Source organism: Cannabis sativa, chromosome 5, assembly GCF_029168945.1.
Source record: "Cannabis sativa cultivar Pink pepper isolate KNU-18-1 chromosome 5, ASM2916894v1, whole genome shotgun sequence".
NCBI classification, from domain to species: domain Eukaryota; kingdom Viridiplantae; phylum Streptophyta; class Magnoliopsida; order Rosales; family Cannabaceae; genus Cannabis; species Cannabis sativa.
The window spans coordinates 58,240,984-58,264,408 of record NC_083605.1 but is presented as its reverse complement, the minus strand read 5'-3'; the positions used below and the strand labels follow the sequence as shown (position 1 = coordinate 58,264,408).

At 38.4% G+C, this 23,425-nt stretch overlaps 2 protein-coding genes and 1 non-coding gene across 3 annotated transcripts; all 3 read right to left on the bottom strand.

The window, feature by feature from the left end:
• Positions 1–3,969: 3,969 nt before the first annotated feature.
• On the bottom strand, positions 3,970–7,031 carry LOC115711277 (flavin-containing monooxygenase FMO GS-OX-like 4). The gene is made up of 7 exons (XM_030639612.2): positions 6,404–7,031; positions 5,821–5,891; positions 5,346–5,498; positions 5,167–5,249; positions 4,865–5,000; positions 4,591–4,764; positions 3,970–4,384 (listed from the first exon to the last, which is right to left on the bottom strand). The coding sequence occupies exons 1-7, from the start codon at positions 6,978–6,980 to the stop codon at positions 4,184–4,186; spliced, it is 1,395 nt and encodes a 464-aa protein (XP_030495472.2). The 5' UTR covers positions 6,981–7,031; the 3' UTR covers positions 3,970–4,183.
• A 4,636-nt stretch (positions 7,032–11,667) lies between these two features.
• Positions 11,668–13,828, bottom strand: LOC133037959 (uncharacterized). Its single transcript, XM_061115796.1, has 3 exons — positions 13,503–13,828; positions 11,954–12,817; positions 11,668–11,869 (listed from the first exon to the last, which is right to left on the bottom strand). Exons 2-3 carry the CDS (start codon positions 12,815–12,817, stop codon positions 11,705–11,707), a joined length of 1,029 nt encoding a protein of 342 aa, XP_060971779.1. The 5' UTR covers positions 13,503–13,828; the 3' UTR covers positions 11,668–11,704.
• Positions 13,829–16,252: 2,424 nt separating this feature from the next.
• LOC133038636 (small nucleolar RNA R71) lies at positions 16,253–16,359 on the bottom strand. Its single transcript, XR_009688135.1, has one exon. It is a non-coding gene; the product is annotated as a small nucleolar RNA R71 (small nucleolar RNA).
• Between the last annotated feature and the right edge of the window lie 7,066 nt (positions 16,360–23,425).

Genomic DNA, 23,425 nt, shown 5'->3' with positions numbered 1-23,425 from the left:
CTTCCACTTGTTTTGGAATTGCGATTATGCTTCAGCTGCCTGGTTTGGTAGCAATTGGGGAATTAGAACAAATTTAAGTCCTTCACAGAGTTGGGAGGAATGGATGGACTGGTTTGGATGCATGAGAAATAGACCCCCCAATCTTAGTTTCACCGAGTTTATGACAGGGGCCTTATGCATTTTTGAGGTGATTTGGAAGACGCGGAACGAAGTTATTCATAATGGACATCTAGTACCGATTACGGTGGCAATTCGAGATGCTTGTAGGCGGCTCAATGATCACTTGGTTTGCAAAATAGATCGCCACTTGAAGCATGCTACTGTCCTTACACCCTCGGAAGGATGGATGACCTGCTGTACTGATGTAACTATCGGTCTTGATCACTCTGTTTGTGCAGCGGTTTTTAGGGACTCGAAAAATCATATATGGAGCGTTGTTGCAGATCGTTTTTCTACTACAAATTCAGCATTGGCAGAGGCTTTGATGTTGGTATGTGCAGTCAAGCATGTTGTGCGGTTGGAACTCACTTGTGTGAATTTCTTCTCGGATAATGAAAGCGCTGTAACAAACATTTCGGAAACCCAAGGAGTCCAGCGGTGCATTGATCTTGATGGAATCTCTGCTCAGTTTCGAAGCTGCTCTACACAGCTGCGGCTTTGGAAACTCAAGCATATCAGTAGGAAGGAGAATTTCATGGCTTACAATGTGGCAAAGTGGGCTAAACTTAATGCAGCTGTTGGGGATATTGATGTGAATTATGTGGACCCGTTGGTGTTCGATGACTATAAGGAATGGAATCCAGATGCAGGGTAGGTGTTTTTCTTTTGTTGGGTCTTCTCAAGCTTCAGGATGTTGGATTTTCCCTTAGAACGTTGCTGGTGCTTGGGAAGTTCCTGTTGTTCCGGTTTTTATCATTCTAGATGTTCTGGTTTTTGCTGGTGTTGTTTTTTTTTCTTTTGTGGTATTGGTTGTAGTTGCTTGCTTCTGGGGAGTCTCTTGTTCTGAGTATCCCTTTGCTCTTGGTTTTTCTATTGTTTCTGCTTGTTTTTTGTTCAATGAATGGGTACTATGCACCTCTCTTTCACCAAAAAAAATATCATGAAGGAAAGAAAAAAAAAACATGTGGAATATTAAATTAAGTTTTTGGAATATATATATATTTTCCACTATTCTAAAGGTATATTAATTTTGCACTATAGTATTTATGCTTATAATTGCAGAATATAGTTTTTATATGCTATTGTATATCGTGGAAAAAAAAATCATTTAATAGTATATTAGTTTAAGTTTATGGTATATTTATATTAGTCTAAGGTATATCGTTTGTATGTGATATGTATATCGTGAAGGATAGAAAGGAAAAAAAACTATTAAATATTAATTTAAGTATCAGGTATAGTTATATTTGGCTGAAGTATATTGATTTTATGTTCGTTGGTATTTCATGAAAGAAATAACAAGAAAAAAAACTTGTGGAATATTAAATTAAGTTTTTTGTATAATTTTTTTTCACTATGCTGGTGGTATATTAATTTTTGACTATGGTATATATGCTTATGATTGTGGTATAAGTTTTTGTATGCTACTGTATATTGTGAAAAATAATTCATTTAATAGTATATTAGTTTAAGTTTGTGATATATGTATATTGGTTTAAGGTATATTGTTTGTATATCATACGATATATTAATAAAAAATTAATTATATGTTTAAATAACATATTAGACAGCAACAACAACAGCAAAATCTAAAAGAATAAAACATATAATACCTTTTATATAATGAAAAAATAGTTGATAAGAATTCAGTAGAGAGATATTCATCTATTGTTTTTCATAATTTCTATTAAAGAAATAAAACATATAATACATTTTATATAATGAAGGGTATTTTAGGTATTAAAAAGTAAAAAGGACATTTGCTTTATTATTTTAAAAAAGGGACATTAGCTATCTATAAAGTTAAAATTAAGGTTATTTAGTTGCATTTCTCATTTGATTGTTTAGCGGTATTCTCTGCTTTTGCTAAGAGATCTTCTCTTTGTAATGATCTTAGTTTCTTTTAGAGTATATTTTTAGTTTACTGTCCAATTTTTCCTGATTCATGCTCGTCGATCGGTCAATAAGATTGCTTATGAATTAGTTGTGCATGCACTCAAGGTGGATGGTGAGCTAGTTTGGATGGACGATTTTCCATCTTTTCTTTTGGATGTACTCAACACTGATATTTTTTAATAAAAGTTTGTTCATTGTATAACAAAAAAAAAACTAGTGAGCACATTTGGTTAGAAGGAAAGAAAACAAAAAAAAAATAAGGAAAATAGAATAAAATTAAAATGCATTAAAAAATTAATAAAAATAAAATTAATAATTTTTTTTTCATCTTGCATTGGAATGGTATTTCATTCTATTTCGAAATAAAATAGTTATCCTACCAAAATAGTAGAAAAGTATTTTAAAGTATTAGAATTTCATTTCATCGTAATTTTTATTTGAGTATTGGAATTTCACATTCCAAAAAAATAATTTTTTTATTATTTCGGTGAAATGACTATTCCATTTTAAAATAGAAAGAAATACCATACCCATGCAAGATAGGAAAAATTAAATACTTTGATTTCATTCTTATTACTATTCTCGTTCTCATTTATATTCCTTTGTTTTCTTTTTTTCCAACCAAACACCACCTTAGTGTGTCAACATCTATACAAAATAATAAAAAAAAACACAGTACAACAAGATCAAACACCAGTAATTGGTACTCAAGTCATTTTATAATTTGTTTTTATTTGTTTTTATTTTTTTGTTAAATTAGTGTATATATATTAATATGATTACAAAGTTAATTAATATAAAAAATATGTTTGTTTATTTTTATTTTTTAATTTTATTTTTAAAATTAACGTATACAATGTTGGGGAGTCTTTGTTTGTTACATTAATTAACAAACATGTGAGATTATAATGCTTTAAAAAAAAAAAATCTAACGTAATATTAAAAAGAAAAAAAAAATCAATTATGATCTTACTGTTAACAGTAAATTAATCGCATTCTTTTTTTTTTTTTTTTGAAGAGAAATCAATCGCATTAATCATGTAATCATGTATATATATCCAATAGAGATGTAATCATGTAATCGCATTATCGTCATCTATACGTTTAAACTCTGCAATTTTGCTTGCACTTTAGCTGAATTATATTCAGTGAAGATGTAATCATGTAATATTGCTCTCATTCCTTTCAAAAGAAAAAAAAAACAATATTCTTTTTGCCAGTAATGGAGTGGATGATAAATGGAATCCATATAGAGATAGACTCTTATTTAAAAAAGAAAAAAAAAAGGGAGAGACATTATCGAGAATGTAAAAATGAAAATGCAAAATGAGAAAAGCAAATTAATCTATTCATGTCATATATTTAATAGATTATAATGAGAATAGAAAAGTTAAAGAATACTAACCTTCAATTGTTTTGACAAAACAATAACTCTATTTTTTCTTTCTTCAATAAAAATGGCTGCTGTGATTTTTTTTTTTTTTTGCTGAAGACTATTAGGTTTTCATTATGAAAAGAATATTAAATAATCTGTCGTAATATAACAATCAAGAATGTGATTTAATTATTATTTTTTTTGAAAAAAAATGGTAAATTAGATATTATAAAAGATTCATTAAACTAAAAAATAACTTCCCGTATTTTTTTTAAAAGTCCTTCCTAAAAAAGTTGGTGAGTCATTGCTTCTCTAAAAAACTATTTTAAATTAAAAAAGCTCGACTTCAAAAGCTACTCCAAAGCCATGCCAAACAGGCTCAGAACAATGCAGGTAAATGACACTATTGTTCGGAGATGCAATTGTATGTAACGTAGAAGATATCAATTAAAAGACTAGGCATCTTTTTAATGATATCATTATTACTAATAAAATTCTCCTAAAAAGCAAGAAAATGATTTCCAATGTAGAAATGGGAAAACGAAAAATACAATTTGCTTTTGCTTTATTAACCATCACAGTAAAAGTACTTACAACCAAAATGATCTCATAAAATGTTCCCAATAGTCAAAATATTTATGATATCCATTATCACCTTGAAAAGAATTGGTGTGTGCTGATTCATTTTTGTAATTTCCCAATCTTATGAGAAGAGAATATGGTTACTGATCCTTAGAAAAGAAAGGAAACTTTTTATTCATTATTGACTTCCTTTGGGAAGTATTTTAAGAAGTATTGGTTGGCTTGTATTATCAAATCCTCGTCGTCCCACTCATCTCGGTATGTCTCCGGTTGAGCACGCTTTCTCTTCGAAACTGCAGAATACATTTGTTTCCGCCATTCCTCAGACAATGTACAGCCAGAATGAACTGCGAGCCAATCATCATAATCAAACTGCAGACACAGCATTCAAAAGATTCATTCCGGCAATATGAGATTCAAAAATATCCCATGAGAAGCTCAAATAAGGTTTCAAAAAGATTGAGAAGCCATTGGGTAAAGGTTACTGGGTTTTGAAACTAAGCATAACAAAATGCAGATCTTTAATTAGAAACAAACAAATTGTAGACAAACCAGCATTATAGTCTGAATCTTATTACCTGAGAAGCACCCAAATTATGAGTGTATCGCTTAGGAGTGCCCGAAACTTCTAGAGAATAGTAAAACGCATTAACATCGTCCATCATCTCCTCTTGTGATGGAAGATCAAATCGATCGGACAGAAGACCTGCAATCCACTTGCTCTGAAGTTCACACAAAGGGAAAGGAATAACCTGGAAACAAAAGTATTCAAATAATGTTTATTACTTTACTAGTCATAAACCAAACTATTATTATTTAAATGTAATGATGTTGCTTAAAGCAGAGGTATACCTTCCATGGTAACCCAACAAAGGAAAGCCTTGGAGCCAAGGCTGGTGGGAAGACATGCTTATAAAGTGGTCCAACACGATTGTCGTCAACAGTCACAATGCCATTGGTTTCAAGAAAAGGAAAATGGAATTTGTACCTTAAGGGGGAAAATTGAAGTTAAATTTCAGTTTATTTTTTTTAAAAGGAAAAAGGAAATTTGTTTTGCTTTCTATGCAGAAAGAGCCTTAGATTCAATGTCGATTATCACATATAAGTGAAGTAAAGTTCCAAATCTGGTTATTAGAATACATAGCATAGCATACCCTGTGCAGTGAAGAATGACATCAGCAAAGACAGCACACTCATCCTGGAAAACCACACTACCATCTTCATTGGCACTTTTGATCTGCATTAGTATTTTAAGCTAGTTAAATTCTGGTATCGGGGTAGTTTTCATATATTCATAATTACTCAGTTGTGACAACAGGTAAGTACTTTTTACCATACTATGAATCCAAAGATTATCATAGCCAGGCTGCTTTCCAAGGGTTGCATCAGTAATTGATCTACATGCAACATGCACTTCTTTTGCCACAGCAGCTATGTCACGAGAAATATCTACCGCGCTTGCCGCACTCCCTATCAAAATTACAACCTGCAAATGCTAATACATAAGATTGTACAAAGGAAGGAAAAGGAAATAAATAATAATATAAGATATAAACATTTTTAACTCACAAATTCTATTAGCATCATGTGAAAAATTATAAAATAAGCTGATGCTGGCTGTAGAGAGATAGAATTCATTCTCTAAAAGTATTTCAGAAGACTTTATACCACACAATCTTTTCTTTACCAGAATCATAATTTGCATCAAAGTTAATGTGAGAGTGAGAAATATTCAAACGTGATAAGTATATAAACAATTTAACTTAAAATGCAGAAATTTACATGAGAAAAATGAATCTTAAATAAACCTGATCTCGAAAAGGCTCTGGAATCCGATAGTTGTGGCTATGGATTTGAGTCCCTGGCCATGCATCTATGCCTTCAAGAAAATAAATGTAAAAACAGTAAGGGTTGCAGTAGTTTTGATGTATCATCTTTTTCTTCGTGAAGGAAAATTTAGCATGCTAATATTTGCACCGAAATAATACTTTTTCTTTTCTTCTTTCACTTTCAAATTTACAAAAGCAAGGATCAAATATAACTTACAAGAACCGAAGAACGTTTTGTTGATTAAAACGAAGAACAGAGACAAATTCTAACAGTAGCCTTACAGGTCTTACCCCAACATTTATAAATTAATTCACAAAATGTAAACCGCTGCCAAAACTTATGCTTCTATCATATGTGAAGAACAGAAGAAACAGAATTAATGTCTTCTTTAACTACAGCTCAATTGTCAAAACAAATCAAAGTCTAAGAGATTCATTAGGCTGAGACAAATTCAGATTCATAATCCCAAAATCCAAACATGCACACCGGGTAAGAAAGGGAAAAAGAAAAAGGTGAATTTCTCTTTAACTAAGTCACGTTGACACATATGTAAACATTTACCGGGAATATCAGCAATACGAGGCTCTGTATAATGACCATTACAGACTACAACGGCATCATAAATCTCATCCACTCCCAATTCACCTCTCCTCTTAGACCTCACCTTCCACTTCCCACCATCCATCAAACACACACACTCAACCTCAGTATCAAACCTCACCAACTCACCAATCCCAAACTCTCTGGTAAAGTCTTTCAAATACATAAGAACCTCTCTGTGACCCGGAAACCTTCTGGGGTCTCTCTCGTTTTTTCCATCGTCTTTCTTCACCACAAATGGGAAATCTCGAAAACCCATTACTTCTCTAGGGAGGTTGGTCCGTAAGGACTGGTACAAGCTCGAGTGGACAACGGCCCGACGTGGGTCAGCCCCAATTGGATCCGACTCGACCTTGGGAGTGTACACCCATGTCCCACCGACTTGGTCTCCTCTCTCGAACACAACGACGCTGTGTCCCTCTCGGCCGAGCTCACGGGCGGCTACTAGGCCCGCTGCCCCGGCACCGATCACTGCCACGTGGCGGGACGTGAGTAGAGGGAGTTTGGGTGGCATGGAAAGGCTTTGCATTGGAGTCATTTTTATGCTACTTTTTGTTTTTAGAAGTACAAAGGCTATTAAGTCATTAGTTTCAACTTTAAAGTACTCTCAATAAATGTTTTTTTTAAAATGTGTTTTGGAAACCAAAATTTGAATTTTGTAAGTGAAAATTTGTTTTTAAATATATGATTGGTTGTGGTGTGATTTAATGTTTTTGAGTTTTAAAAAATTGAATGTGATTGGTTGGGAATCTCAAAATAAAAAATTAAGAGAATAATTGGAGAGTTTTTAGATTCAATGATTTGAAAAGGGAAATTTCAATTTTTGACCCTAATAATACAACCTATATCAAAATTTATACCCCTTTATAATTTGTACAAATTTAGTCCATTAATTACATGAACTTCCCATTTTACCCTTTTTTTTAAAAAAAAAAAAAAAAAAAAAGCTAAAATCTGAAAGTGTATTTCTCTCTCTCTCTCTTCCCTCTTCCCTCTCTCTCGTGCACCACTCTCTCTCTCTAGGAAAAAATTGAAAAATTTATGAAAAACCGAAGCTGAAATCCGTCCCACTCTCTTTATTTGCTGTTGCATGGTTGTTTTCTCGGTGGGTGTTGGTGGAAAACCGAAGCACAATACAACATCACTCAAGAATCTTACACCATTATAATGGGTAAGTTGCATTTTAAGCATTTTGTTTGACTTTATGTAGTTTAAAATTGTTATACGTGTGTTTATTGTTGGAGGCTAACTTTTTTTTTGGTACGAAATTGTTGAGATCTGGCAGATCTGGTTTTCAGTCGATTTCTGGGTTTTCCAGTGTTATCGATGATATGTCGATGATATGTCGATGGTTTGTCGATGATTATGAAGGAAAGGTCAGTGACGACCATTATCGACGTTATGTCGACATGATGTCGACATGTTATCGACATCATGCAACCAACTTTGGGATTAATTATTTGTCGACATTTTGTCGACATGTTTGTCGACAGAATGTCGACAACAAGCATTTTTGTTGTTTTTTTAGAAGTTGTCGATATTTTGTCGACATCATGTCGATAAAATATCGATGCGATGGAAAAATACCGTAGATAAAACATAACATAACATTGACAGAAAATAAACTTCATTAAAAATAACAAAAAAAAAACATAAAAAAAAAACAGAAAATAAAAGTTCATAAAAATTAAAAAAAAAACATTAAATAAAACCCACAAACCATAACATAAGAAATTATTTTTTTTTAAATTCTTTGGCTTGTGGGTGAGCCTTGCAATACTTGCATAATGTTCCAGGCTTCACCGGTTTACCGTTGAAGATGCCCAGTTTGCAACGACGGCATCCTTCGGGGAACCCAGGTGGTGGAGCCGGCCATTCACCAGTTTTTGCAAATTCTCTTTCAAGTTGCATGAACCTGAACTCGTTACCGTTTCGCTCTCTTTCGAAAGCTCGAGCGGCGTCCAAAACTTTCTGCATTGCAGGAGTAACTATGCCAACATCCTCCTCCTGCTTCAGCTCCTCAGGAGTTAGGATGGGGAATTTGCCGTTCTTTCTTGGGGCCATATTTCAAACTTAAGAGAATAAGAGAAAATTTTTAAGAGTAAGAGATAGGTAGAATACAAGAGCACTTATGAATAAGATTTCCCTTTGCTTTTATAGAGCAGTAAAAATGTTGGGAATGTATGAAAATTTAATGGTCATTAAATGCGTAACTGTACAGGGAAAAACGCATGAAATGGCGTATTTATCGACAGAATGTCGATACTATGTCGACATCTTATCGACAACATGCCAATTTAGTGTCACTGCTAACACATTTGTCGACGACATGTCGACTTCATGTCGATATGTTGTCGATAGGACACGTGTCTGACATGCAACGTTTCAGTTGGGAACGTATGTAAAATTTATTAACATTTAATGTGCAACCGTTTTTAATTGTCGATTGAATGTCGATGGTATGTCGATAGTATGTCGATGACGAGCATGGTTGTTGTTGTTGTCGATTGTATGTCGATAATATGTCGACGCAATGTCGACAATCAGTGCCCTAATTTCTGGTGTTGTGCTTCTCGACATTATGTCTATAGATATCGATGGGATGTCGATTTTTATTTTTTTTTGGTGTTTTTTCCTTTACTCACCTTGTTTTTTTGGTTTGCAATTGCAGGAGACAAAGTGTTCCTTGTTGTATCGTACGATGGTGTTTGGTTATGTGAGAATTATAATTGGATCTACAAAGCAAATAGCAGCTTGACGTTGACAGTTACAACCGAGACAACCCTACAAGAACTGCGACAAATTTTATATGAAGAGTTGGAAGTTGATCCGGTAGCGTATGATTTAAAGTTGGAGATTTGTTCCTTGTACATGAAGGGAAAAATGGTTGCGCCAGAGGTTATTAAGAGAGAACGCCAACTGAGAACGTTTTTAGAGATGAGGGCAACAATGTCAAATACAGAGTTTATGCCATTATTCGTGACCAAGGTGAGAAAAGTTGGGAATTCGGAGCCTACGCCGCCTACTAATCCTCTCCCTCGGAGTGTGGTAGGGTCTTGCGTTCCCGAAACAGATGTTGGGATTGGTGTGAATGAGGAGGTTCGGCCAATTTAGAGGTTCGACCAATTTTGATGTTCCGACCAATGTAGGGCAAGAACAAGAAGCGACAGGATTTCATCAGTTTGAAGAGTTCGATACACCCTTCTACAATAATGATCCTATTGTAGATTTGAATATGGACGATGACCATGATTTAGCAGTCGATGAACCCGTAGCGGGACCATTGTTGAGGTTAGAGTGTGTACCGAGTAACCAAGGTACACAGCGAGAACGACAACCTCGTAGTGAAAATCGCACTACACCTGGAACTAGCAGTAGTCGACCAGGCAGAACTAAAGAACATGCTCGTCATGCAACGTTCTCAACGTTCTCCTCTTTCGAAGTTTGTACCAAGTTCAAAGCTCCCATGTGGACAAAGGAAGATATAATGGAAAATCATGAGCTAACTACTTGTTTACAAAGTAAGGAAGCAGGGGTGATAGAGCTTGGTAATTTTTATGAAAACAAGGAAGAACTGAGACAAGTTGTGGGTAGGTTTGCCCTTAATAACAATTTCGAGTGGATGGTGAAGAAGTCATCCCCTGATGTGTTGTACGTTACATGCAAGGCTCCAGATTGTAAATGGAGATTGAGGGGGAGGAAGAAGATGCATTCTGACAACTTTGAGGTCACTGTATTTCACAATGAACACACATGTAACTTGAATGCGAGACGTTCAGATCACCGTCAAGCAGCACCATGGGTAGTTGGCCACCTTATTAAGGGGAAGTACACCCAAGACGGAACTAAGTACAAGGCTAAAGACATACAGAGGGACATGTTTGACAACTACGGTATCAGTATGAGTTATGTGAAGGCGTGGAGGTGCAGGGAGATGGGACTTACGTATGCTAGGGGTACGCCTGAGTTTTCATACATGAAGCTTCCTGGGTACTTGTACATGCTGGAACAGAAGAATCCAGGTACCATTACTGACTTGTACTTAGAGGATGAGCGGTTCAAGTATTGTTTTATATCACTCGGTGCATGTAGAAGGGGCTTTTCTTTTTGTCGTCCTGTTTTGAGTATCGATGGCACCTTCTTGAAGACGAAGTACGGCGGTATAATGTTAGTTGCTGTGGCATACGATGCGAACAACCAATTGTTGCCGGTTGCTTATGGTATCGTTGACAGTGAGAATAACGACTCCTGGACGTATTTCTTACAGAAGTTGAGGGTAGCAATTGGCGTGGTTGAGAACTTAGTGTTTGTGTCAGATAGGCATCAAAGCATTGATCATGCTGTTGAACTCGTTTTTCCCGAAGCAGTCCACTGTGCATGCTATCACCACATTGTTATGAACGTGAACGCCAAATTCAAGACTGATGCTTTTCACAACCAAATATATAATGTTGCTTACGCATGGTCGAAGACTGAATGCGATAGAGAGTTCGAGAAGCTTAGAAAGATGAATCCGGCCATCGCTGCATATGTGGAGAGTATAGGGTTTGAGAAGTGGGCTCACCCTTATTGTTTGGGCGATAGATACAACATCATGACGAGCAACGCTGCTGAAAGCTTCAATAGTGTCACAGAAGAGTTCAGGAAATATCCAATAACTACTTTGGTTGAATTTATCAGGTTCACACTCCAATCGTGGTTCGCTGATCGCCTCGAAAATGCTGACAAATGTGCCACCCCTTTGGCCACGCTCTTCGAAAAAAACTTGGCAAAAATTCATGAAAATGCAAGGTACAGGCGCGTCCAACGAAATGGAGCCAATTTGTATAACGTTGGTAGGGGACCTAACGGTGAAAGAGGTGGTGAGGTGGTGATCTGCTGGGGCCTCCGGTGCTGAAGCTGTCGTTGGCGGACGATTCAACATGGCCAATATGTCTCTGAGCTACTCCATAATTACGTTCTGACCACCCTTCAGCTCTACATGGCTGGTCTCGTATGCCTTCTTCAGCTCGACATGAGCAGCATACAGACCCTGAGTGTCACCCTCGATCCTATCCAACCGAGCCACTAAATCAGTGTACTCGGCACCCCGAACGCCTGATGCAGATGGTGCACTGGGCTGAGGTTCTGAAGCAGTGGCCTGAAAAAATATATATCAAAAAAATACGGTAAGCATACGATATACCCTCCACTATATAAAAAAAATCAAAAAAAATAAAGACATAAAAAAAAGTTCCAGAAATTGGTACCTGAGTGTCTCTTTCACCGAGTGTACGGGACCTGAGTCTCTGGTACCTGACTACCTGCCTCAGCCTCTGTGTCATCCACAGCATCATCAACCAGGTTCTCCACACCATCGTAAGATATTGTCCTCACAAATGCCTCCTCCTCTGTCCGTGGAAGTAGCCCCTTCACCACTTCCAGATTCTGTTTATGGTTTAACAAATATCAAAATAAAACCATTTAGCATTTATGTTAAATAATTATTCAGAACATAAGTGAAAATCATACCCGTCTAGAAAATAATGCGCTGACGTCTTTCTTCCCAATATCGCCTTTGCTCGTCCAGCTAAGCATCCTGGGGAACCGAATCCCGTGGTTCGTGCCATACCTCTTGCCAACCTCCAAAATGGCCTCGTACGCCCAATATTGGACTGCAGGTGCGAAGCCATATGCTGTGTATTTGCACTCGTGCTGAACATCCGAACTCAGCTTCTTCTCGTAGTTGGCCTTCTGTTTCAACATGTCTTTCTGAAGCGAGTGCATGAGTCTGGCGAATGAGTGCTTCCCCCAAGGAATCCGGAAGAAGAACTCGAGGTCTTCCACATATCTAATGATGTGAGGCGTGATCAGCGCGTTGGCCTCGCGGCCCAGAAGCACTGACTCCACAAACAAGCACAAGCCGAGCTTGTACAAGTCTTCCGGGTTCTGGCAGTTTGTGAACTGAAGTTGGAGTGCTTCTGTCTTCACACTATCAGACCGGTTGAAATATTTGTTGATCAATCGGTCTGACCCCGAGCGCGCGACCTGCGCAGCCTTCTCCTCTTCTGTTGGCCCCGAGGAGAAGTCCAAACCCGTAATGAGTGCAAACTCCAGCACCCCGAATCGGACCTCCTTCCGACCAACATAAAACCTCATCCTCAACTCCTCCTGAGCATCCACTTTCATTTTGTGGAGCATCAGCTGGTGAAATAACACCGAGGAGAATGTCAGTGGTACGGCATTCCAGAAGCTCCCGAAACGGCTTTCCTTCGCCGTGTTATTAAGGTTGAACTCCTCAAACCGAGCTTTAATTTTTGCAAAAATTCCAGTGCCCCTATATGTGACGCGGCCAGTGAAATGCTCGGGTGCTGGAATAATGAGTCTGGGAGCCATCTGAAAAAACAAAAAAACAAATAAATAAAGCTGCTAAAAAATTTAAAATTGTCGACATAACATCGACATCATGTCGATATTCAGTCGACATTATCTAACAGTAAGCACACAAGAATTTCAAAACAAACATGTCGACAATATGTCGACATACCCTCGACATTATGTCGACATTATCAAAAGCAGAGAAAATACATTTATGTCGACAAAATGTCGACATCCTGTCGACATTCAGTCGACAATTCAAACAAATAAAAATTACACAATATATCGACATACTGTCGACATACAGTCGACATTCAGTCGACAATACAACCTAACAATCAACAAGTTAAATTAATCGACATACCATCGACATACTGTCGACAAGTAGTCGACAATATAGGGCAGAAAATACATTTCCCCCCACTAATCGACATCCTGTCGACATACAACGATATCCTATCGACATACTAATAACAGCTAAATTCAAACAGACACCCTAAATGTCGACATCCTATCGACATCCTATCGATATGTCGTCGACAAACACTGTACATACATATAATTTCGCCAAAAATAATACACAGAATCAAAGGAATCCACAGAATGTACATGAACAAAGATAAATCACAAGTAATCAAGTAATCCACAAAAATATAGCAAAATTGAACATTTAAAATCAATTTTTTTTTAAAAAAAATGGTACCTTTTTGACTGAAGTGGGTGTCGATTGAGGACGGTGGTGCGTGAGGACGGTGGTGCGTGTCGACTGGATTCTGTGGTCGTTGTTTTGTCGTCCTCGACTGGGTTGTGGGTTCGTCGATTGGATGCACACGAAGAGGGAATGGAGGGAGAGGGAATGGAGGTTGGGGAAGTGGGTTTGGGTTCTCGGACTTTCGTTGTGGCGAGGGAGAGGGAATGGAGGTTGGGGAAGACGAAGTGGAAAGAGAGAGAGGGAATGGAGGTCAGGAACGCTGGTTGGGTTTCTCGGAGGTAGGTGGGGGGTTGGGGAAGCCGAAGTGGGAAGAGAGAGAGGAGAAGGAAACTGTTAGAGGGAAATTTTTATTAAAGGGTAATTTGGGTAACTTTTAAAATTATAGGCATTAATTTGTACAAATTAGTTTAGGGTATATATTTTGATATGAGGTATATTATTAAGGGCAAATAGTGAAATTTCCCTTTGAAAATACAAAAAACATAAAAATGGTGTTTTCATTTTTTAGCCTAAAACTCAAAATAGTATTCAAATTTTGTTTTTGAAAACACTCAACCAATCAAGAATTCTTAGGTGGATGATAACTCTTGAGTAAAGAGTTATTTGATATCACTTTAAGCATTTTTTTTATGTAATTGTGTGTCATTTAAATTATGTTTGTCTCTTAATTTGTGAAAGTTTCAGTGATTTATGTATTTGTGTGTATTTTGAAGTTGTTAGTTAAAATCAATAACTCTTGTGCATAAATTGGCAAAGAAAATAGCAAGTTAGTCATGTTCTTAATTTTGCTGAAATTCTGTGAAGTTTTCTTTGCCGTGCAAAGCGCATTTGTGGCTGATGTGTTTTATTTTCTTAGAAAAAGGGTGAGTTGGCATTTCATTAAAAGAGGTGGCATTTGTGGAGATGACGTGGCAATATAAGAGTGGTAGCTGGAGCTATTACATGGAGAGGCTATCAACATGACATGTGTAGGGTTTATTTGGGGCAAAAAGGTACAAAACCTAAGGAGAGGGAAGAAAGAAGAGGGCCTCCATTTAGAGAAAAAAGGGGCTGAACGAAAATAGACTTGGAGCTGCCATTTTTACACAGAAAAAAAAAAAGAAGATTGAAAGAAGAATAAGAAGAAGGAGGAAAGAGGAATGAGGAGAAGCACAACAAGATTCAACATCCATCCCTTTGGAAAACTCCTCTATTATTGTTTGCTATTTCTTTCTTCTCTCTTTTAATTTCTTTAACTTAACATTCAAACTCTATGTCTAAGTTTTATCTTGTAATGGTGGTTCTTAAGTTAGCTATGAGCTAAACTTTTTAATGGTTTGAATTGTTGAAGAACCCTATGTTTAGTTGAGTAATTTTCTTATGCAAATATTTAGTAAAACTTCTCATGTTCATTCAAGTGTGTGTATTGCTAATTTCTTGATATTGTTTGGCCACCAATAGCTTGATTATTGAGTTATATTTAATTCTGGAAAGGTTAAATGTAATGGACTTAGCTTGAATGACACAAGTTCTTAATCTTTTTTAGGTTAGATTTGAAATAACATAGGAATATGTTATATCCTTGTGTAACAATTGAGAACTATGCTTGAAATGGTATTCTTGAGCTTGCTTGGCATAGGAATATGTTTGAACAAGTCCAAGGATTGATTGCATAAAATTTGGAAGAGTTTTGTGCACTTTAATGGAGTTCTTGTTAACCTGGGATTTTTGCTAAAGATTTGCTAACTTTTTGCTGCAGCAAAAACGCACAGTTTTTGCTAAACATAGGGGGATTCAATAGTTCAAGCCTTTCACATTTCAAAAGCTTACAACTAAATTTTATTTTCATCTTGCATCTACTTTTGAGTTAATTTACTTATTTTCTTACTCCTTTAGTTGATTCATAAATCATTTAATTTTAGTTTTTAGGCTTGTTGCTTGGTAATTAATTTTTGCAATAGAAATTTTATTTTCACAGTCCTTGTGGAGACGATACTCATTACTTATCACTGTATTACTTGTTTGTGACTACGTGCACTTGCGTATCTAATTTTAACACAACAAGTTTTTGGCGCCGTTGCCGGGGACTGTAAATATATTTTATTGTAATTGTCAATTAGCTTACAATTTAGTCTATTATTTTGTACTCATTTTTGGTGACTCTTGTGCATTGGCAGGTGGAAATTTTTTATGAACGAGTACCAAGAATTTGTAATATTGATCTATATCCTATTGATCCTGAAATTGAGCGCACATTCAGAGAGAGAAGAAGAGCTCAACATAGGGCTCAAGGGGAAATAGAATTGATGGATGACCAAGGAAATGGACGACGAGCTCAAGGGGAAATGGCCCCTAATAATGGTCAAAATGCAGTGATTATGGTGGATGATAGAGATCAAATCATCCGACAATACGCAGCACCTCTTTTCAATGAGCTCAATCCGGGCATTGTTAGGCCAGAAATTCAAGCTCCACAGTTTGAGTTGAAGCCAGTTATGTTCCAGATGCTTCAAACTGTGGGACAGTTTAGTGGCATACCCACCGAAGATCCTCACCTTCACCTTCGTCTATTTATGGAGGTGAGTGATTCTTTCAAATTGCCCGGAGTTACGGAGGATGCCTTGAGGTTAAAGTTGTTCCCCTATTCTTTGAGAGATCAAGCCCGAGCTTGGTTGAACTCCTTGCCTTCTGCGTCGGTTACAACTTGGCAAGAATTAGCGGAGCGGTTTTTGATGAAGTATTTTCCTCCCACTAAGAATGCCAAGCTCCGGAAGGAAATAACTTCTTTTCAACAATTTGAAGATGAGTCTTTGTATGAGGCATGGGAGAGGTTCAAGGAGTTGTTGCGGAAATGTCCTCACCATGGTATCCCTCATTGCATCCAAATGGAAACATTTTACAACGGTCTCAATGCTCATACTCGAATGGTGGTTGATGCTTCGGCAAATGGTGCTTTACTTGCCAAGTCCTATAATGAGGCCTATGATATTATTGAGAGAATTTCCAACAACAATTATCAGTGGCCCACTACTAGAGTACCTTTGGGGAAGAAGGTTGCCGGTGTTCTTGAAGTTGATGCCATTACTGCTTTATCTGCCCAAGTTGCTTCTATGTCAAATATGATCAAAAATATGAGCATGGGTCAACAAATGGGTCAACAGAATGTTTCCTCACCTGTGGGACAACTTGAGGAGGTTTCTTGTGTTTTTTGTAGTGAGGCTCATACCTTTGACAATTGCCCATTCAATCCTGCATCTGTGTTTTACATGGGAAGTCAGAATGCCTACAACCAAACATACAAGCAACACCCAAACTTGGCATACAGAAATCAAGGGGCTGGTACTAGTAATTCATCTATGCTTCCTAGATCCAATTTTCCACCTGGTTTTTCTCAACAAGCCTTTCAACAAAGACAACAACAAGGTGTCCAAACAAGTTCTCTTGAGAGTATGATGCGTGATTTCATGGCCAAGACAGAAAATTTCATGACAAGAACTGAGAGTTATATGGCGAAGAATGACACTGCGATCCAAAGTCAAGCAACCTCCATGAGAACTCTAGAAAATCAAGTTGGGCAACTAGCTAATGAGCTTCGAAATAGGCCACAAGGTACTTTGCCTAGTGATACTGAAAATCCAAGAAGAGATGGAAAAGAGCATTGCAAGGCGGTAATCTTGAGGAGTGGTAAAGTTCTGGAGTCAAACGAGGAAGAAGCTAAGGATAAAAATGAGCCCACTTCAATCCAAAGTCGAGTAGAGAAAAATGTTGAACCTTCTAATATGGCAAAGGAGCAACCTGAAGAAAATGCTGCAGCAATTCCTCATCAAAATGCAGCAGAAAAGTTACTTAGCAAGCCACCCCCACCATTCCCTCAAAGATTTAAAAAGCAGCAAGAAGATGGTCAATTCCGAAGATTTCTTGATGTTCTAAAGCAGCTCCACATCAACATACCATTAGTGGAAGCTTTGGAGCAAATGTCCAACTATGTAAAGTTTTTGAAGGACATTTTGACAAAGAAAAGGAGGCTAGGTGAGTTTGAAACAGTGGCTTTGACGGAAGGGTGTAGCGCCATGTTGAAGAGCAAAATTCCTCCTAAGTTGAAAGATCCCGGAAGTTTCACAATCCCATGTACCATAGGCGGAAGAGATGTGGGTAGAGCCTTATGTGACTTGGGAGCTAGTATTAATTTAATGCCCATGTCTATTTTCAAGAAGTTGGGAATTGGAGAAGCAAGGCCAACCACCGTCACTTTGCAATTGGCCGATCGTTCCATGGCCCATCCGGAAGGAAAAATTGAAGATGTCTTGGTGCAAGTTGATAAGTTTATTTTTCCGGCCAATTTCATCATTCTTGATTATGAGGCGGATAGAGAAGTTCCTATTATTTTGGGAAGGCCATTCCTTGCTACCGGGAGGACCTTGATTGATGTGCAAAAAGGGGAACTTACTATGCGGGTGAATGATCAACAAGTGACTTTTAATGTGTTCAATGCCATGAGGTTTCCGGATGAGATTGAGGAATGCTCTCGCATAAGTGTGATTGATTCTATTGTTGCTGAAAAATTTCACAAGGAAGCTTCGAAAGAGGAAAAGATGATAAGTTCTCTTGAAGAGCTTGAAGCTTTAAGTGAAGATGAAGAAATCAAAGTTACATGGGTAGAGTCAAAGCAGCCTTTCACTAAGTTTAGGAGGCCATTTGAATCTTTGGAGTTGTCAGAGAACAATTTCAAGCCTCCTAAGCCTTCCATTCAAGAACCACCCGAGTTGGAGTTGAAGCCGTTGCCTAGTCACTTGAAGTATGTTTATTTGGGAGATGGAGAGACCTTGCCGGTAATTATTTCTGCTATGTTGGGTGCCCAAAGAGAGTGCTTGTTAGTTGATGTCTTGAAGAAATACAAAAGAGCCATTGGTTGGACCATGGCGGACATCAAGGGTATAAGTCCTTCGATTTGCATGCATAAGATTCTGTTGGAAGATTTGTGCAACCATTATGTAGAGCAGCAGCGACGGCTAAACCCCATCATGAAGGAAGTGGTTAGAAAGGAGGTAATCAAGTGGTTAGACTTTGGCATCGTTTACCCCATTTCAAACAGTTCTTGGGTAAGCCCAGTTCAATGTGTTCCAAAAAAGGGTGGAGTCACGGTGGTAGCTAATGAAAACAATGAGTTGATCCCTACAAGAACGGTGACGGGATGGCGTGTTTGTATGGACTATCGGAAGTTGAACAAGGCCACGCGGAAAGATCATTTCCCGCTGCTATTTATTGATCAAATGCTTGATCGTTTGGCGGGAAAAGAATTCTATTGTTTCCTTGATGGGTATTCTGGCTATAATCAAATTGCCATAGCTCCGGAAGACCAAGAGAAAACAACATTCACTTGTCCATATGGTACCTTTGCCTTTCGGAGAATGCCATTTGGGTTATGCAATGCCCCCGCCACTTTTCAAAGGTGTATGATGGCGATTTTTTCAGATATGGCGGAAAACATTCTTGAGATCTTCATGGATGACTTCTCGGTATTTGGGGAGTCTTTTGACACTTGTTTAGTTAACTTGTAGAAGGTTTTAGCAAGATGTGAAGACACGAACTTATTTCTCAATTGGGAGAAATGCCATTTCATGGTTCAAGAAGGAATTGTTTTGGGTCATAAAGTTTCTAACAAGGGCATTGAAGTGGATAGAGCGAAAGTTGAAGTTATTGAGAAGCTGCCACCTCCTACTACTGTCAAAGGAATTCGAAGTTTTTTGGGGCATGCAGGTTTTTATAGGAGGTTTATTAAAGATTTCTCAAAAATCTCCAAGCCTCTTTGCTCTTTACTTGAGCAGAATAGATCTTTCGAGTTCACCAAAGACTGTCATGAAGCTTTTGTGACTTTGAAAAAAGCTCTTGTGTCTGCTCCCATTATTGTAGCCCCCGATTGGTCACTTCCTTTTGAGCTAATGTGTGATGCTAGTGATTTTGCAGTTGGTGCTGTTCTTGGTCAAAGAAGAGAGAAGGTGTTCCACTCAATTTACTATGCAAGCAGAACATTAGCTGACGCCCAATTAAACTACACTACTACAGAGAAGGAGTTATTGGCTGTGGTTTTTGCCTTTGACAAGTTTCGAGCTTACCTTGTTAGAACCAAAGTGGTGGTGTACACGGATCATTCCGCAATCAAGTATCTCATTGCCAAGAAGGACGCCAAGCCGAGACTGATTCGTTGGGTGTTGCTTCTTCAAGAATTTGATTTGGAGATTCGGGATAAAAAAGGAGCTGAGAATCAAGTGGCTGATCACCTTTCTAGACTAGAAGGTGATGATGAGATAAAGAAAGTTGAGCAGCCAATTAAAGAGATGTTCCCCGATGAAGCTTTATTGATGGTGAGCTTACTAAACCAAGACTCCACTCCTTGGTATGCTGATTTTGCCAACTACTTAGTGAGTGGGAGGACTCCATCTGATTTAAAAGGGCAACCACTCAAGAAGTTCTTCCATGATGTGAGGTCTTATTATTGGGATGAACCTTTTCCTTATAAACAGCCCACCTCCCTCTCTTCTCCATTGCTCCGTCGACCCCACAGCCGAACCCTCTTCGACCTCAACCCCAGGCGAACCCGCCTCCACAGCCGCCGTCACTCTTCTCCAGACCCGACCGCACCCCACGAACAGCCGCTCCTCTCCAATCTCCGCCCCTTGCTCCGATTTCCCCAGTCGCACCCCCCTTTTTCCTCCATTTGCTCGGACCCGACCCCCACCATCAACTCCCCCATCTCAGCAATACACAACAGCCGACACCCACAATCAATTTCCCCATCTTAGCAACCCAATCTCGCGCGCCATTGCTCGTTGAAATCTCTGTAAGTTTTGAGAATTTTTTTTTTTGCAGCACAATGACCTTGATTAGATACATGCTAAATCTGAAAATTAGTCTGCAATATGTTGTGCTATCTTGAGTCTTGTGCTTAATTAGAATTGTCAGTGACTATGTGTGGTGAGATTTTATTCAAGAATTGGTTTGTGATGTTATTGGGATGCATCTTTGTTCTGTGGTGTAAATAATCTTAACAGTGCTGCCCATTTTTGATTATGTGTGACAATTCTTGTGTTAGAAGATTGCATTTTAAGAATTCACAGTGTTTAGTCGGTTGAATAGTTGAATGCTCTAGGGCTCATTGTGCTGAATTCTGATTTTGCGTCTATTGGTGGATATTCAAGCTGAATAATTTTTTTTTTTTCACCGAAATGTGTTGATAGGATGCTGAACTTGATGTGATTAATTTTGGTTACTAATATTCTGTTGAGTTGTGACTTGTTTAGCAGATATTTTCGAGCTTATTATTGTGAGATTGAGCCATGGCAACCACCAAATCCAAATCGCGTAAGCGTAAAGCTCCGGCCAACACATCACCCAAACCTCCACCACAACAACCAACCCACCCAATCCCACCAACTCTTGCCTTGCCTTCCTCCACCACACACTCACCACCCCGTACTCGTCCCCGTAATGCCTCCTCACCTAAACCCAAAGCTCCACCCGCCAAAGCCGCTCCCTCAACCTCCAAGGGCCAACCCAAGCCTCAGCGCACCACTTCCACATTTCCACAACCTAAACAGAACCCCACTACTCGTCCTAAAGCCAAAGCCGACCCCGTCCGTCATCAAGAGAGGTTTGAGATATTACGAACCCGCAGCCAGTTGGCCGAGCGCGGCTTTCTCCCTGCCCCGGAAGCTTTACCTGCATATATTACCAATTTGATTGCGGAGCACAAGTGGGAGAAATTTTGTGCAATTCCTAAGCCCGTTGTGGCCTCGGTTGTCGCTGCATTTTATGCTGCTCTTGATCCAAAGTTTCCTGATGTCGTTAGAGTGAGGGGTCAGAGTGTCCCCTTTTCTCCTGATGTGATTAACGACTTATATGGATTGAGAGCTCCGCTTGAGGATGAGTTTGCTCTTTGGAGGATTAACCCAGCCTCTATTCCATATGACGCCGTGCTTCGTGCTGTTGCTCACCCGGGTTCTGAATGGTCTATCTCGTCTTCCGGCCACCGCACCTTGTTACACTCATCTTTACGGCCTGAAGCGAGTGTTTGGCTTGCTTTTATTAAGTGCTCTTTGATGCCCACAACACATGACACCACAGTGAGTCAAACACGCCTCTGTTTATTGTATTGCATCCTGGCAGGCAAGAAAATAAATGTGGGCAAGATCATTTATGAGGAAATTTGGAAGTGTTTTCAGAAAAAAGGCGGCAAGTTATTTTTCCCAACTCTCATCACTCAGATTTGCCTAGCGGGTAATGCCGCTATTGGGGACGATGAAGAACTTCTAAGAGAGCGGATCAACATTGATTTGGTCTCGATTCAGCGTGTTGCCACTCATTGCACACCCTCGACTGCTCCTCCCAAACGTCACCAGCCATCTAGCAGTCAGACGACTTCCGCCAATCTTCCTCGCACTCAGCAAGAACAAATCATGAATCGCCTAGCACACCTTGAGGAGAAGCAACTTACCTACTTTTGCTATGTTCAGGCGCGTGACACTGCATTAGCAAAATCTCTAAAGCGAATGGCACCAAGGCCAATAGTTGACTTCCCAGTGTTCCCACAAGAAGTGTTTGCTCGATGGGCTGATCCAGAAACTCCGGAAGACTCTAGCACTTCAGAGGTTGACCCCAAGGGATAGACAGAGGGAGTACTTTTTTTTCTTTCAGCTTCAGTATTTATTTTTCAATTGTCTTTTCTATTTGTGTTCTTGTTTTTTCTGTTATAGTTGTTGTTGTTTGTCTTGTTGTTTTATGTTCGGGTTGTATCTTGTTTTTGTTAGTGTTGCCTAGGGGGGCTCGATGACGATGTCGTGTTTCCACTTAGTTCTTGAAATTGAATGTTTTTCTTTTTGAGTTTTAAGCTGCCTGTTTTAAGTTAACATGTTGGTTGCCCTTCGTTGTTGAAAGTTTGCCTCTCTTGATTGTGCTCATAGCTTGACTAAATGGTTTGTGTCACTAATTAGTTTGAACTAAACCTTTGTGAGAGTTTAAGTCTCTCGAATTACTTAGCAATTTTTCCTTGAGGCGAAATCCTAGACATCCCTACCCCAAGGAAGTGATATAGGCCGTGTTTGGACCGTTTGAACCTTGAAGCCTACCCTTATGAATATTTTATCCCTAGTTTTCCCCCTTGAGCTTGATATTAGCATTCTCTTTTCTTAGCCACTACATAGCCTAGCTAGAGATACATTCTCTTTTTCACCTCACCCCAAGACGCATTGGTCTTTATAAGATACTAATGGGGAGCGTAGGGAGTGAGTGTCAATTGGGTGAGTATTTGCCAATTTTCTTTTTCTCTTTTTCTAAACATTGAGGACAATGTTGTTCTTTAAGTTTGGGGGGGAGTGGTTCTCACCTTTATTGTTATCTTGCTATCTAGCTAGTTTATGTCATTTCTATTTAGTTTATATAAGTTTATTATTCAAAAAAAAAAAAAAGTTTGTACTTAGAATTGTCCCCCCTTTCTTGAAAAAAAAAAAGAGAGATCAAAGTCAAAAATAAGTTTGGGGGTGCCAAAAAAAATATATATATATATATATGCATGTATATATATATATATTAGTAAAGAATTAAAGCTAGTGGCAAGAGTTATATTTGGTTTGTGGGGCTTCTTAAGGGAAAAATTTATTGTGCATTGCTTAGGTCCTATAAAGATCAATGTGTTTAGGGTGGTTCGAACCGAAACTAATTTTCCTTATCTTACCTTCACCCTAGCCTATCATTACAAGCTTGGCAAAGTCCTATTGATCCTTGGAGTGGTGTGTGTCTACATTAGTGGAGAGGAAGTTGCTAGGTAACCTATGGAGGCATCATTTGAACTTGAGGACCAATGTTTAGTTTAAATGTTAGTTGATCGAAATTGTTTAGGAAAAGCTATGCTTAAAAAAAAAAAAAAAAGAGAGAGAGAGGGG